The following is a 16,553-nucleotide window of genomic DNA, read 5'->3' as shown; positions in this document are numbered from 1 at the left end:
ACTCACTGGTGCACCGTGAGTATGGGAGCAGGGACTCACTGGTGCACTGTGAGTGTGGGAGGAGGGACTCACTGGTGCACCGTGAGTGTGGGAGTATGATCCGGGATACGACATTTAACTTATTTTTACATCTTAGATTAACACTTTTTCTTTAGCAATCCACCAAGTTGAAACACAGATCCTAGTAGCGAGTTCTACCAGGATGGGTCGCTAGTCTGGGTACCTAAGTAACAAAAAAAGGCACAATACCGTGACTGGAACGATACACAAATAACCCGCACATAAAAGAGAGAAGCTTACGACGACGTTTCGGTCCGACTTGGACCATTGACAAAGTCACACTAACCAGAAGTGGAGCAGGACGGCTATATATAGGCAGGAAGATGTGATGGTAGTAGTAGTAGTAGTAGTAGTAGTACAAGAATGGTATATAATACCGACAAGATGAAATTAAGACATGCGCAACACCCGGGCATCCCTAAGAGCGTGGTCGGGTCATGAGAGTCAGAGACAACGTAAAAATTTGTCCTGGGAAGCATCTGTAGCAATCACACTGAGTGAGGTCATTGTGATGCAGGTAGTTGGGCTCTTACTATTGGTCCAGACTGAGGGGAGCACGGGAAACGAATACTTATCGCTTTAGACACGACAGACAAACGGGTTTGGAAGGTTATAAAAGTTAGTGGAGGCACACACTCGCTCTCACTGAGTTTCTCTCTGACTGAACTGCAATTTGGCCGATACCCTTTGTGATTACTTGGGTTATTGTCCGATTGGTGCCATGGAATCTCTGTTAGTAACCTTAATTAATTTATTCAAGTGTTTATCCCATATAATGTTTCTTCTGTAGAAAAATATTGAAATGTGTTGTGAGGGAAGGAAAGTACATTAAAAGCTTATTACCTCATGCTCATTTCTACCATCATGTATTTATATATTTTGTTTTTGTTTTATGGAGTATATAGAGTAGGTTTTAAGCTCACGCAGTGTAAGAGGCTTCTGTGATATAACAAGGGATCCTGGTGACCCTCTACCAACCGGGTGGTGGCAGCGATTATCACATAATAAGTAAAGTGATCCACATTACCGTGTGATGTGTGTGTTGTATTAGTACATACTGACTAGACTTGCAGGTGATAGATCTGCAAGTGTTGCAGAGAGTTGAACAAAGTCTGGAACTTGTGGAATAAATCTCACAGAAGATACTGGAGTGCTGTGTGTATTATAAGAGACTCACCGGTGCACAACGAGACTAAACTTCCTACAACAACGGTGATCATAATGCCAATAATGCCTGTGTAGCAGTACGAGATCTCGTAGATGGTGTTGGAGTCCAACCTGCAGGGGAAAAAAATTACTCTTGTATAAAGTGTAACATCTCAAATCAACTTTAAGAAAAAACGAAACTATATTTGTAACAACTATTTCGCATTAAAATACTCTAAAGTATTTATTAATCATTAAAGACTGGTGTATATATTTTTTTCTGAGCTTTATAATTTCAATACATTTTATTTTCAGACATATTGTGGGGATTCACTGTCTAGGATGTCGCATTGTAGTGTTAAGATATCACTTAAAAGGGAGGGTCTTGATGCTGGTGAAGGGCTCTTGATCCAGTAAAACCTGAACTTCTCTGCTTCCTTGGATCAAATCTTATTACCTCTCACTACAGAGGTGGTGTTGAGTTTTCACGTGTGACGTCATCCAGTTGTCGTTCCCAGTTTGGTGGGTTGGTACAAATTGTTGCAGCCATGTTGTTGTGATATATTCTTAGAGAGAGAGAGAGAGAGAGAGAGAGAGAGAGATAGAGAGAGAGAAATCATCTACATATACTCACTTATATGTGGTTGCAGAGGAAAAATGAGTCTAAGTTCCTGGACTTACTTTTCAACTTGGAGCTTGCTAGATTCACTCCTTCTAAGCCTAAAGAGTCTTATCGTACCTGTTCTTAAAACTATGTATAAAGTCTGCCTCCAAACCTTCATCACCGAGAACGTTTCATTTTCCGACCATCCCGAGACTGATGAAATACTTCCTGACATCCCTGTGGTTCGTCTGTCTTGAACTTCAGCTGTGACCCCGAGTTCCCGTTTTTAGCCTCCTAAACAGCTTGTCCCTGACCACCCTTTTAATTCCCTCGAATGTGTTGTTATATCTTCCTTAGTTCTTCTATCCTTCAGTGCCGTTAGCTTAAATTCCATTAGCCTCTCCTTATAGTTCATGCCCCTCAACTCGGGAACAAGACTTTTTGCGTACTTCTGCATTTTCTCTAGTTTCTTAATATGATTCCTCAGGCGTAGGTTTTATAATGGTGTTGCGTACTCCAAGATGAGCAAACACAGATGAGCTGGACGATCAGATTAACATCATCGGCGTGTAACAATATTCTCCAAGAACCACAAAAAAAGGACTCTTTCAAAACCATTGCTGGAGTATGTACCTCCTCCAAAGACTCTTCTCCTACGCAGAAAAATGTAATTAAACTAAACCAATTACCGAAAAGTAGTACTAGGAATCAACTGGGGTACAAGTTAATTGAGTTCAGAGATGAACTGCAGGTTAACTCTTGAATTTACGACATAATGAGAAGAGGACTGAAGAGTTGATCCTTACTACACTGGAGACACGAAGGAACAAAGGATATACAATCACAGCTACTACTTTACGTACCCCAGTTTTAACTAAGCCCAATATGAAGTCGTGTGTCTCATGTCTGTTTATCCATCTTGCCTCTTCAAAGCCCCACTAATTTCTGATTAGCAGTGCCATTCCCTCTGCCTCCTGTTTTCTGTCTTTCCCTATCACATAATATCCAGCTGGAAATATGGCATCCGATATCATGAAGCTCAATTTTGTCCCTGTGATAGGTATGATGTCTAAAGTTACTTTAGCTACTCATTACTTCAGCACATCTCTCTTGTTTGAAAGTCCATCTACGTTTGTGTACCACAGTCTTAGATTATTTTCTCTTTATCACATGCTCGTTTTTGTTTTCTACTCCCTCTGCATGTTGCTTATCTGACAGGTATAAGGAAAGGCTGGATCTGGGTCAGTGTGTGCATCACTACTGAGGATGTGGGCGGGGAAGGGGAAAAGAGAGAGAGGGGGGAATGGTGAGGGGGTTAAGAGGGCTGGTATTAGTGTTGGGATTGTGCGAGGCGGCCCAGAGTTGAGCTAGTTCTGAGAGATTGTTGTTTCTGGAGGAGTTCCTCGAGGTTGGGAGTTCCCTCCTCCTGGTTCCTCCACTGCTGCTCTTCTCCATTCCTGGTGGGTTTTCATTGGAGGAGGAGAAGAGACTGGGCAGGCGGCATCTTTTTAAGAGAATCAGGAAGCTATACCGAAGCAAACAATTCCTCGTCAAACTGACTTTCAGGACCCATATAGCTTGGGACAGAATCCTATGACTATGACAGAGACCGTGCCTGAAAACCACACAGTGCTACTGTTCTGTATACACTACCTGGATTGAGACAAGTTTCGTCTTCCCATCTCCTATTTTTTTAGACGTTTTTTAGCTTCCTGACAACCATAGATCATCAGTGGCTGCCCTCTTTCTTTCTTCCACTGTCTTTCCCTCCAGATCTCTTAGTCAATCTTCACCATTTCCCTGGGTGTCTCTTTTATCAGTTCCTTAGCCTTTCTATCTTCATAGAGCATCTCTGCTATCGACTTTCCGTCATTTTCTCTCTAATCCCTCTGCTCTTTCTCCCGCCGCCAGTTAGGCCTGAGTGGTTGAGGGGAGAGGACGTGTGTGTGTAGAGGGAAGTCCTAGGCCTTCTATATCAGAACTGCTTATCTCACCCGACTGATAACTCATCATGCAACAAATATCGTTGGAGCGCAGCTGAATTGCTGCTGGAACTCTTATGTGTGAACTGTGACTAGTGATATACCTAGTGAAACACAAACATGTTGATTTGAAGTGGCTGTAGGAGGCTACTTCACTCCACCTCGCCTCTCTCCCCTCCTTCCTCGATTTGGAACTCTGGCATTCGCCTCTATTTACTTATGGTCTAGAGGCGGTTTTTGCCAGACCACATAAATGCTTGAGTGCCCGTGTCAGTCCTCCGTGCCGCACTCCACTCATCTTACGAATATGTCTCCTGTGTGCCTACCTGCCTGCTACAAGCAAATATCCAAGTGGTTGACACGGGCTTAGCAAGCACATTCAAGCAGGCTTGAAAGCAGCATTTAAAGGCCCAGCATGTCTACGTATATGTTCTACAGTGCTGCTGGCATACCAGTGTTTCCTGCAGTGGCTTAGTTAAGAACAATTTAACGAGCATTGCAGTACTAACTTTTTAAGTGGGACATGCCAGAGGTTCACCTATAAACATTGTAAGTTTGTGCTAGTAGTGTTAAGTGCTGCAGATTTGTAACTATTTGCACGAGTGGATTTCACTGACTTAGGCAATTGTGCTACCATCAGTACCTACGTAGGCTTAAAATGAGTGAGGAATGTCTGGCCTGCTGGGTGACCTTGAAAATGGCACTATAAGACCCGCATGCCACTTACACCCATACTGCGTGTGTCTAGTGAGATGAATGTCCCTTCCTCGACTTTCCTATTCACCGGTATCCCTTAACTCGTCGCCATTATCTACATATGGGATAAGGGCGAGTTTAGCTGATCCAGGCTAAACAGCGCTCCAAGCCAGCCAGTGAAGGCCAAGTTACAGAATGCCTTTGTGAACGTTCTACAGTGTTCCGGCCGTACCTTCGGTGTTGTGAGAACTAGTTCTTAAGTAGTGAAAATTTGTCTGTCATTCCAAGACACGTGTGCTAGATGTGTTAAGTGCTGCGGGTTTGGAGTAATTAATAAGTATAACAGTGTTGGTAACTCTCGAGACGACTGTGGGCCCAGTGAATGACCTTGAAAATCGCACTGCGACCCGCAGGCCACTACACCCATGTTGCCTGTGTCTAGCGAGGTGAATATCCCTTCCTTGTCCCTTCTCTCTTATGGAATAAAGGCGGTTTCACTGACCCAAAAGTAACAGACTAACTCTTCCATCTCAAGCAGCTGAACTAAAAGTGACCTATGGATGTGAACGAAGTAAATGATGGTGAAGGCGAATTCGTACGTTTTAGAAGTAAGGGAGCTTTGAAAAAAGAAAGAGGATTTCAAAGGAGACTTGCTGCAAGAAACAACGAGAGCAACAACTACCATTGCAGAACGGTTAGGCTTCATTTCCCTGCTAACACTGAGTTTGAGGTCAAGTTTAGATGGTTTTACGAAGCTTCATTAGACAACCCAGAAAAAAAACCTTCGGATTCGCTTTCGTCATGACGAGGATAATTACGTTTTTGTTACTAACGACCCAACATTCATAGAAAAACTTCTTACTCATAAATATGCTAACATCCAACTCCAAGCTGCCCCACCAAGATCACCTAAAGTACTTATTGTTATCCACAATGTCAATAAGTACATGGATCCTAAATTCCTGTTGTCAGATCAAGTTGCAAACCCTCGTCGACTTCCAAATGATCTGATATTGGCTGAGTGGATTGGTCAAGGGACTCCACCATCATATATCTACTCTCGTGCAGCGCTTAATAGGAGTTACAAAATAGCTTTGTACAAACCACCTCACCGTAGATGCTACAAGTGTCAGCGCTGGGGTCACGTTGCTTTTAAATGCTTTAGTAAGTCACACTGGTGTGCAGTGTGTGCCAAGGCCCATCCTTCTCACCAGTGCTATGATATGATCAAGAAACACCAGACCGTTGCATTAGAATGTATCAATTGTAAGACTCCAGGAGTCACAGCTGCTCATGCTGACTGCAGAGCGAAAGCTGCCCACATCGCCAGCCGCAGAGCTCCCGCCTCACCCATCACCCCCCATGATGAGGCAATAGGCCTACCAGATACTTCATGTCTGAATACTGACCCATGCCTGAACTCAGACAATATGGTTGAGCGAGTCACTCTGGGAGTACATCAACAGAGCACGATCACGTCTGCTATCAACACTAGTAATGCTGCTGGTGTTGACACCATCTGTCTGGCTGAGTCAGCTGTCAGTCAGCCACCTGACTCAGCTGATCGGGACTTCATACTTCCTGATGAGGCTAGTCTTGCTGGGGTGGTACACAACATGCAGCTGCGCATAACAGTACTGGAGAAGCAACAATGGTGTTTGAAACAACAACTTGAGAACCACGAGGAAAAACTTACAGAGGTTGCAAATGAGTACATCAACCCACAGATAGTCAGCCATTATGGAAATGAGTGTGGTGATGATGAACAAGCCGATGATTGCAGTGGTGTTAATAATTACAAAAACGATGAATCTGATAGTGGTGTTTACAATCACAGTGAAGATGATAAGGGCAGTGAAGGCCATCATGATAGTCAACCTGATGAGTGTAATGTATTGTGTGGAGAAATTTTCTCCAGGAGGGGGGTATCAGCCCCCTTCAGCCCCTTTCAGCCCCCTTCAGCCCCCTTCAGCCCTCTTCAGCCCCCTTCAGCCCCTTTCAGCCCTGAGGGGCCAAGCCACTCAGAAGGGGCGAGCGTCTTGTTTACTGCTAGAGTGAGTAATTGATCACAGATGTCGTATGCGTAATCAAGTGACCTCCGCTCCTTGCAGGGGTGTTGCAACGTGTATTTTTATAAGAGACAGTACATCTCTTACTTTAGCAGGACAATTAAGGAAAATCCTGCTCCCACTTTATTACCATAGTAAAGTTGTACATTGTTGTCTATGATTAAGACAGCAAGAAACAAACATTCTGCTTTGCTTCATCGAGGTGACGACAAGGATGCAAGGTACTAGATCAGCGTTTTTTTTTTTTTGTGCTGGGGCCAGTGACGGCATGGAGCGCTGGGGCGTCGGGCAGACTAACTTTGACTCTACTACGAGACACTGACGCCAGGATAACCAGCAAAGGACACTGATCTGTGCGTTAGTGTGAATAAAGTGTCTCACACAACACAATAAACACTTAGAGAAGTGTGATCAGCTTCTCTTGTGATACATTGTGAACAATAAAAACTAATCTTGTTGAACATAGTGTACCAGTGTGCGTTTCCTAGACAATGGAAGACGTGGACATCCAAGGACACTTCAGCTTCTATCAAGTCACCGATATCTGTCGAAGGTGTTGAGAACACCATAGCTCACGTTACAAAGAGCAAGGTATGTTACGAATTTCTTGTAGATCGGGGGATTGCGCAATTCTTGAGTCACAAGGAGTTTGTAATCAACCTATAATCGGCAGTAAGGTGTGGACTTTTGAGTCCAAACAAGTAAGTATTCGTCAGCCATCATCGAATGAAATATGCTGACATAACACCCCCTAGGGGTAATTCATACTTACAATTTGTATCTCTTGACAGCCCACTGTTGTGATGGTTTCGACAGCATCTAGACCTCGTCTGCAGGGACGGCTGTGTAGACGATTTGCTGTCATTTATCAGCTAAGTGTTCATTATATAATTATATCTTAGCTGGTAAGGCCAAATTCTCAATAGAGCTTTGGTCGTGCTCGAACCGGATAAAGACCACACTGTGGTCCAAATATGTTGTACTACAGTGTACAAATAACCTATGAGCCAAGGTCCTTCGAAAAAAGCTGTAAAACTAGTGTTTTACAATATAAATCAGTATAAATGAGTCCCTCCAGACTCAATCACAGAGAATGGGCAGCCAAAAGAAAACGGGCGCTCACCCAGCGTTCACCCAAAGGAAAACGGGCGCTCACCCAGCGGACACCCAAAGAAAACGGGAGCTGGGTGACTCACCCACACCCTGCAACCACTGCTCCAATCTGGAGAAAATGCTGACTTAAGACAACACCAAGTGATGATGTTTGTCTGAGTGTATATATACACAGTGTTTATAATGTTTATAGACAGAAATTAAGAGACAAGATTGTGTTAAAGTTTGTTTCTTATAGATCTACCTGTTATATTAAAGGAACTTATATATAAAGTGTAAGCTTTCAAATATATATTAACAGTGAAATTTATATATGTGTAAGTAATATTCACGTGTGATTACAGTTATACAGTGACATTTATAGTGTATAGTGAATGAAGTGTATAACATCGTTATTTACGATTAATCATCGTGGGCAGGCTGACACAGCACACAAGCCATAAACACCAGCCACATGTACCCTGTACCCTCATGGTCATTAACCCTGAGGTTAAGCTTAGTGGGTCAGTAGTGTCTGACTCGATTATTGCTGACTTAAGCATAACAAAAACTCAGCTGTCTATAGCAGTACAGTGTTTTATAAACACTCTAAGTGTGGTGCTAGAATTTTCAGTATACCATTAAAATGGCTTGTTTGAAAACTCAGTTTCAGTCTTTACAGACTAAGATTACACAATTAGAAAATCTAATTTCAGTCTGTCTAGGATTAACTCAAGATACAAACATAGATTTTGATGATCTTGAGGTCAAGTTTGAATTATTTACACAACGTCTGGAAATAATTAATTCAGACTATACACATTATGAAAATAAATTTCTTGAATCAGATCCATCTGAAGATGAAATTAAAAATGTTTTGGATACTTTTAGTGATCAACAATTAAGGTGGACAGGAGTACAGGCTATCTGCCGTAAAACTCTGTCACAGAGACCTACTGTAACTAGTGGTCAAACACCTGTTACACCTGTAACAACAACAAGTGTCCCATTACCAAGCTTACCTACATTGTCATTACCTATTTTCCAAGGTCATAATTATGAAGAATTCATTAGTGGTTTTCAATCCATAGTAAATTCACGAACTGACATAGATGAGATTGCTAAGTTCAATTACCTTAAATGTCTTGTGAAGGGAGAACCCTATGAACTGATTAAGTCATTTCCGGTGGTTAAAGGTAATTATCAACTAGCCTTACGTGTCTTAGCAGACAATTACTTTGATGCTGACAAGGCTAGAGTTAGACATGCAGTCTTAATATCAAGCTTGAAGCCACCCAAACATTGTTATTCAGACTTACAGGCATTTAGAATTACATTAGACAATAGTCTCAGATCTCTAGATGCTAAATATGACCTAAGACAATGTGATTGGTTTATCAGTGGTATTGTACAGGATAAGTTGTCACCACAAACTATTGAACGATTAAATATTATGTTCAATAAACGCTATTTCACTTGTGAAGAAATTAGCAATGGTTTACAAACAATAGTTTCATGCATGCAAGCAACGAGACAAGATGAAAAATCCACAAATCCCGTGGATAATAAACCTTCAACTCAGTATAAAAAGAGTATACCTACTCCCACTAAACCACATAATGGGAAATCCCATATAGGCATTTATCAAGCTGTGAATACAACAGACAGTAAACAAACTGTCACACATAAACGTACTCCAAAATGTGTACTTTGTGATGGAACACATTGGGCACAGTATTGTAGTCAATACACATCAATGGAGGCACGTAAACAACGTGTTCATCAGCTGAAAAGATGCATCAAGTGTTTAGGTGAACACAAGGGAGGAAAATGCTCACTGAAGAAGTGTTTTAAATGCAAGGGTATGCATCATACAGCATTATGCCCAAATACTTTTGCTGAACAGCAGCAGACTTCCACAGAATCAGGAAGTCAACAAGCAACAGCATTAAATGTGAGAGATAAGTTTAAAGCAACTGCTCTCCCGATAGCTCGAGTTGAGTTATCTAATAAATTACACAAAACCAATGTGCTAACACTATTTGATCAAGGCTCACAAAGGTCCTTCATAAGAAGATCAGTGTTGCAGAAACTGAATAAACAACCCTATGCCAAAATACAGTTAGATATAGCTGGTTTTTTCCATAATTCTGGTAAACAGACATATGACCTAGCCAAAATCACTGTTGGTCTAGGAAACAGGAAAAAGACAGTAGAAGCTGTGGTAGTAGATGATTTGCCTAAGTCTGTGCAGATCCAGGGATTAAAAGAAACAGTTGCAGCACTGAAAGCAGCTAAGGTCAAGTTAGCCTGTCCTGACATACAGACGGACACAATTAGTCCAATTGATTTAATCATTGGAAGTGATTATTATCACTGTTTTGTGCAAAATATAGTAAGTAAACATGATGTTCACTTGCTGAAAACAGCAGGAGGCCACATGATATGTGGTCCCATTCCCTCTCAAAGTGGGAAAGAAGCTGATATTGATTCAGTGGAAAATGTACTAGTTACGAGAATAACCGCTGATCATGTACCACAGCAAAAATTATCATTACTGGAAGAAATGAATGAACCAGTTGATAAGTTGTGGGATTTAGATGCGATAGGTATTGATGTAAATAAACCAAGCCCACAAGAGTCTCAGACTTATAACCAATATTTGGACACTGTCAAATATAAAGATGGACAGTATTGGGTTAGGTTACCATGGAAATTAAATCCACCACATCTGCCTAGCAATTATCGCATGGCTTTCGGACAGATGAAAGCACAAATACATGAGCTCAGGAAGAATCCAGAGCTACTGACTGTCTATGATAATATCATACAAGAACAGTTGGACAATAAATTCATTGAGGAAATAGTCGAAGATAAGTTGAAGACAAACGCTCATTATCTCCCGCACCATGGAGTCAGAAAAGATTCTGAAACCACTCCACTACGTGTTGTATATAATTGCAGCGCACGTGCAAATAAAGATGTAGCAAGTCTTAATGACTGTCTGATGACCGGACCCTCACTAACTGAGAAGCTTGGAGACGTGCTTATGAAATTTCGCACAAACCCATATGCCTACACGGCTGATATTTCCAAAGCTTTCTTAAGAGTAGGACTACAAGAAATAGATAGAGATTATACTCGATTCTTGTGGCCTGAAAATCCACATGATCCTCAAAGTCCTGTGAAAACTTATCGTTTCAAATCAGTATTATTTGGTGCAACATCCTCTCCATTCTTACTAGAAGCTACTCTAAATACACATTTGAAGAAATCTGAAAGTCCCTTCAAAGAAGTCTTAAAGAAAAGTTTCTATGTGGACAATCTTCAAGGTACTGTGAATAAAGAGGAGGATTTGAAATCCTTATACAGAGAAGCTAACAAGGAGATGAAAGAAGCAAATATGCCTCTAAGGATGTGGAATACAAATTCAAAGCAATTAAGGGAACTTATCAAAGAAGATTTCCCTGAAACTGAAATTCCTGATTGCAACAATATGCTGGGACTTAATTGGAACACACAGGAAGATACTTTGAGTCTCAAAAGGATAAACAATAAATCATGCAGTACACTCACTAAACGTAGTTTACTGTCAGAGGTATCACAATGTTTTGATCCTCTAGGACTCGTCTCACCAATTACCATAAAAGGTAAAATGCTTATGCAAGATGCATGGAAACTCAAAATTGGATGGGATGAGAACTTGCCTCTAGAAATGAGTCAAGCATGGGATGAAATATCCAAGGAGTTTAAACAACTTCATCAAATTAAATTTCCCAGACAAATAGGTCAAGAGGGAAACAAGTACACATTACATGTGTTCTGTGATGCGTCAACCAGAGGTTATGGCGCTGTAGCTTACATGAGTAATGCTGAAGGAAGTACACTAATTACTTCAAAGGCCAGGGTAGCACCCTTGAAGGTCAGAACAGTACCACAATTGGAACTGACAGCACTCTATGTAGGTACAAAATTAGCTGTCTATCTCAACAAAGTACTTGATCATCTCACTATTGAGAAAACCGTGATCTGGAGTGATAATGAGGCAGTTCTCCAGTGGTTAAGAAATAATAAGAGTAAGTTGGTCTATGTACAGAACAGAGTAGCAGAAATAAAAGAGATGCAGAGAGATTATCTCTTTCTTCACGTCTCTACCCAAGAGAATCCAGCTGACATGTTGTCACGTGGTGTCCCACTCAAGAAATTTGTGGATAATAAATTATGGCTCCACGGACCGAACTGGCTCTCTAATGAAAATAACTGGCCTCAGCAAAAAGCTCACATTATGCCAGAAGAAACAGTCTGCTTGAACACAGCAGAAATAAGTTGTGTAAATACTGCAGACACAACAGAAATAGTCATTGATGGATCTAATTACTCATCTTTGGGTAAACTCTTAAGAGTTACAGCTCTTGTCTTTAAATTCATTAAAGGAATTAAACCTGATTATGAATGTCTTGAACCCATTAAATACTGGGTGAAACTAATACAGAAAGATGTTTTCTCTACAGAATATAAATTTCTAGAAACACAAGATAAATCCCCAAAGAAACCTGTCATGATTAATTCTTTAGGACTTTATCTCGACTCAGAAAAGATTATAAGATGTCGAGGAAGAATTCATAATTCTTCACTACCTAAAGAAGCCATACATCCAATATTGATCCCCAAGAATCATTGGCTAACAAAACTGATTGTGCAAAACGCCCACAGTAACGTGTTACATGGTGGGGTAGCTGACACACTTTGTCATATACGACAATCCTACTGGATACCTCAAGGTCGACAAAGTGTGAAAAAACAAATAAAGGACTGTATTACTTGTCGTCACTACGATATGCGAGTATGTCAGTATCCAGGTCCACCTCCATATCCCTCTGAAAGAGTTTGTCATATCACTCCATTTGAGGTGACAGGTGTAGATTATACTGGACCAATAATTTTAACCAAAACAGTTGACAAAGTTCCCATCAAGGTGTACATCTGTTTGTTCACTTGTGCTACAACTAGAGCAGTACATCTAGAAGTAGCCACTGACATGTCTGCTGAAACTTTTATCAAATTATTCAGAAGGTTTGCAGCCAGAAGGGCATGTCCCAGACTGATGATTTCAGATAATGCAACGAACTTTGTTGCTGGTGCTGCTTATATAAGCAAGATCTTTGATCAACCAGAAGTACAACAGATGCTGAATCAACGCAGATGTCGTTGGAGATACATTCCTCCTAAATCTCCATGGCACGGCGGATTTTATGAAAGAATGATCGGCATTGTAAAACGTTGTTTAAGGAAGACTCTTCATCGTCAGAGAATAGACTTAGAAGAATTCCGTACAGTTGTGACTGAAATAGAAAATAGAGTCAACAACAGACCTCTAACTTATGTTACCGATGATCTGGACAATTTAGAAGTGTTAAGTCCATCTCATTTACTCCATGGCAGAAGGCTCGAACCTGTTCCTCCCATGAATGATAAAGAAATCATAGAGGATCCTACTTATTTCGAACCTGAGCAACTCAGACGTAAATTCAAACACCTTAATAAAGTGATTGAACGTTGGGAGAAAATTTGGCGAGAAGACTATCTCACCTCATTGAGAGAACACTTCTATGGAGCTGGTGTTCCTGAAAATCATAAGTCCTTAAGACCTGGTGACATAGTGATTATCGACAATGATGGTCCGAGGTCCCAATGGCCACTTGGAAAAATTGTGACCATATATCCTGATGCAAATGGAATCATCAGGACAGTTGATGTTTTGAGCAAAGGTGTAGTGAATAAGCGGACAATAAATAAACTAGTGCCGTTAGAATTACACAGTGTTGAAAACAAAATTAGTGATTCTCCAGAAACCACACAGACTAAAGCTGTTCAGAAAAGACAAGCAGCAGTGGTGGCGAGTGAGAAAATCAAATTAATGTTAAGTGATGAATAGTTCACCTGCAGCGAACCTCCGCCGCCCCCCAGTGTGGAGAAATTTTCTCCAGGAGGGGGGTATCAGCCCCCTTCAGCCCTTCAGCCCCCTTCAGCCCCCTTCAGCCCCTTTCAGCCCTGAGGGGCCACTCAGAAGGGGCGAGCGTCTTGTTTACTGCTAGAGTGAGTAATTGATCACAGATGTCGTATGCGTAATCAAGTGACCTCCGCTCCTTGCAGGGGTGTTGCAACGTGTATTTTTATAAGAGACAGTACATCTCTTACTTTAGCAGGACAATTAAGGAAAATCCTGCTCCCACTTTATTACCATAGTAAAGTTGTACATTGTTGTCTATGATTAAGACAGCAAGAAACAAACATTCTGCTTTGCTTCATCGAGGTGACGACAAGGATGCAAGGTACTAGGTCAGCGTTTTTTTTTTTTGTGCTGGGGCCAGTGACGGCATGGAGCGCTGGGGCGTCGGGCAGACTAACTTTGACTCTACTACGAGACACTGACGCCAGGATAACCAGCAAAGGACACTGATCTGTGCGTTAGTGTGAATAAAGTGTCTCACACAACACAATAAACACTTAGAGAAGTGTGATCAGCTTCTCTTGTGATACATTGTGAACAATAAAACTAATCTTGTTGAACATAGTGTACCAGTGTGCGTTTCCTAGACAATGGAAGACGTGGACATCCAAGGACACTTCAGCTTCTATCAAGTCACCGATATCTGTCGAAGGTGTTGAGAACACCATAGCTCACGTTACAAAGAGCAAGGTATGTTACGAATTTCTTGTAGATCGGGGGATTGCGCAATTCTTGAGTCACAAGGAGTTTGTAATCAACCTATAATCGGCAGTAAGGTGTGGACTTTTGAGTCCAAACAAGTAAGTATTCGTCAGCCATCATCGAATGAAATATGCTGACATAACAACCCCTAGGGGTAATTATACTTACAATTTGTATCTCTTGACAGCCCACTGTTGTGATGGTTTCGACAGCATCTAGACCTCGTCTGCAGGGACGGCTGTGTAGACGATTTGCTGTCATTTATCAGCTAAGTGTTCATTATATAATTATATCTTAGCTGGTAAGGCCAAATTCTCAATGTGTACAAAGACTCCCAAGAGGTCTCACTAATGGAAGTGCACTTAGGAGACTCATGGATAAGGATAATACTGATGATATTGATATTGATTATGTCTGTTTGTTATTTAGTAAGTTTTTTCATTTTGCTGAGAAATTGAATACTATCCCTGGACTTTTATAATGGAACCAAACTCGTATAAACTATCCATTTTAAGTTGGAATATTGCGTCACTTAGAAAAAGATTTTCTGACCTGCATCATAAAGTAACCACTGAATCCATTGATATTGTGTGTCTACAAGAGTGCAGACTCCCTGAAAAATCCCAACCCCCTAAATTGCCATCGTTTGTTGCATATAACCTCAAATCTACTAATTCTTGTGTTCTATATATTAAAAAATCACTTCCCCATCAACTTCTTGCACATAAGAAAACAGAGGGGCTACAGTATCACGGTGTTAGGATTTATATTGGGAACTCTGCTCTCAACATATTTAACTTGTACGCTCCTGCTGATAAGTTTAATTACTTGGAGCTCCCAACTTGTGCTCAGTCTGAACCTACTCTCATTATTGGTGATTATAATGCAAGACACAAAAGCATTGGAAACTCTCAGTTTGGTAATCGTAATGGCAATCAACTGTTGTCACTCTTAAACAGTCATGATAATGTGCAAATTGTAGGTGACCTTGAACCCACACATATCTATGGAGGTGTCCTTGATCTGTGTCTTGGCTTCAACATTACTTCTGCCAGCTGTGAGTCTTCCATTGTAACAGATATAGCGTCTGATCATTTCCCAAGGCTAACCTCTCTAGATATTGGTAATACTATTCTCCCTGGTGGGATATTCAAACGGAAACGTCTTAATGTTTCCCCTGATCAACATGATGACTTTGTTGCACATGTGACTGACTGGTATAATTCCTATGAGTGTACCTCTGTCGAGACTTTTAACAATGACCTTGTGAGCAGTATTCAGAACTTCTTAGAGCCGCCTCTGAAACCTCCTACTACTCTAAATCCAAATGACTTCCATAATAATCATAAGTCTTATAAAAATCATACCTATTACAATGATTCTAAACTTCGAACATTGAAACGTACTGCTCGCAGACTAGGCCTAGCCTATAGAAACCATCGTACCCCTGAAATGCTGAGCCTCTTTCAAACTGCCCTTGCTGCTGCCAGAGAGCGTATGACTGAGCTGCGGCTAACAGACTGGGAACAATTTGTCAATGGTCTCAATGCTCACACCCCACTTAGCCGGGCATGGAGGGACATAAATAGAATTAAGGGTAACAGAACTGGGCAGATCGCGCACCCTCATCCCTTGCATAGGGCGAATGAGTTAGTCAGTGCTTGGGCTGCTACATCTAGCTATGACAGTCTTCCCAGTACCACACAGGCGAAATTAATGGACAAATATGATGCAAGGGAGAGACTTGTTTGCTTTATGCTCAGCAAGGCAGATGACTGCAACATTCCTTTCACTAATTATGAACTTGATGCAGCACTAACTAAGGGCAACTCCACGTCGCCTGGTGAGGATGGTATTACTTACAACATACTCAGATTGCTGTGTCGAGTACCAGGTAATCCTTTATTTGAATTATATAACATGAGTTATGTAACTGGGGAGCTCCCTAAATCATGGACCAATAGCCTCATTATTCCCATTCCAAAGCCCAATCAACAAAACTCATTTCGCCCAATATCCCTTACTAGCTGCTTGTGTAAAACATTTGAAAGGACGATTCTTAATCGTCTTATGCACAGAATTAAGGAATTCTTGTCACCCCGGTTGCATGGCTTCATGCATGGAAGGAGTGTGCATCATTGCATTACCACCTTTCTCACTCTGCACACTGACAGCTCATACACTACGTTCCT

The 16,553-nt window shown here is 41.3% G+C and overlaps 1 protein-coding gene across 4 annotated transcripts in view; it reads right to left on the bottom strand.

Annotated features, from left to right (window-relative positions):
* Positions 1-16,553, bottom strand: part of LOC128686444 (sodium-coupled monocarboxylate transporter 1) — a 109,006-nt gene that overhangs the window by 39,555 nt on the left and 52,898 nt on the right. For all 4 annotated transcript variants that reach the window (XM_070085718.1, XM_070085721.1, XM_070085722.1 and 1 more), the window contains one exon: positions 1,238-1,338. In XM_070085718.1, coding sequence (XP_069941819.1) covers positions 1,238-1,338 — 101 coding nt within the window. The remainder of the gene's footprint in view (positions 1-1,237; positions 1,339-16,553) is intronic.

Source organism: Cherax quadricarinatus, chromosome 17 (genome assembly GCF_038502225.1).
Source record: "Cherax quadricarinatus isolate ZL_2023a chromosome 17, ASM3850222v1, whole genome shotgun sequence".
NCBI lineage: Eukaryota > Metazoa > Arthropoda > Malacostraca > Decapoda > Parastacidae > Cherax > Cherax quadricarinatus.
Note: the sequence above shows the minus strand (reverse complement) of the source record. Positions and strands in the feature narration are given on the sequence as shown.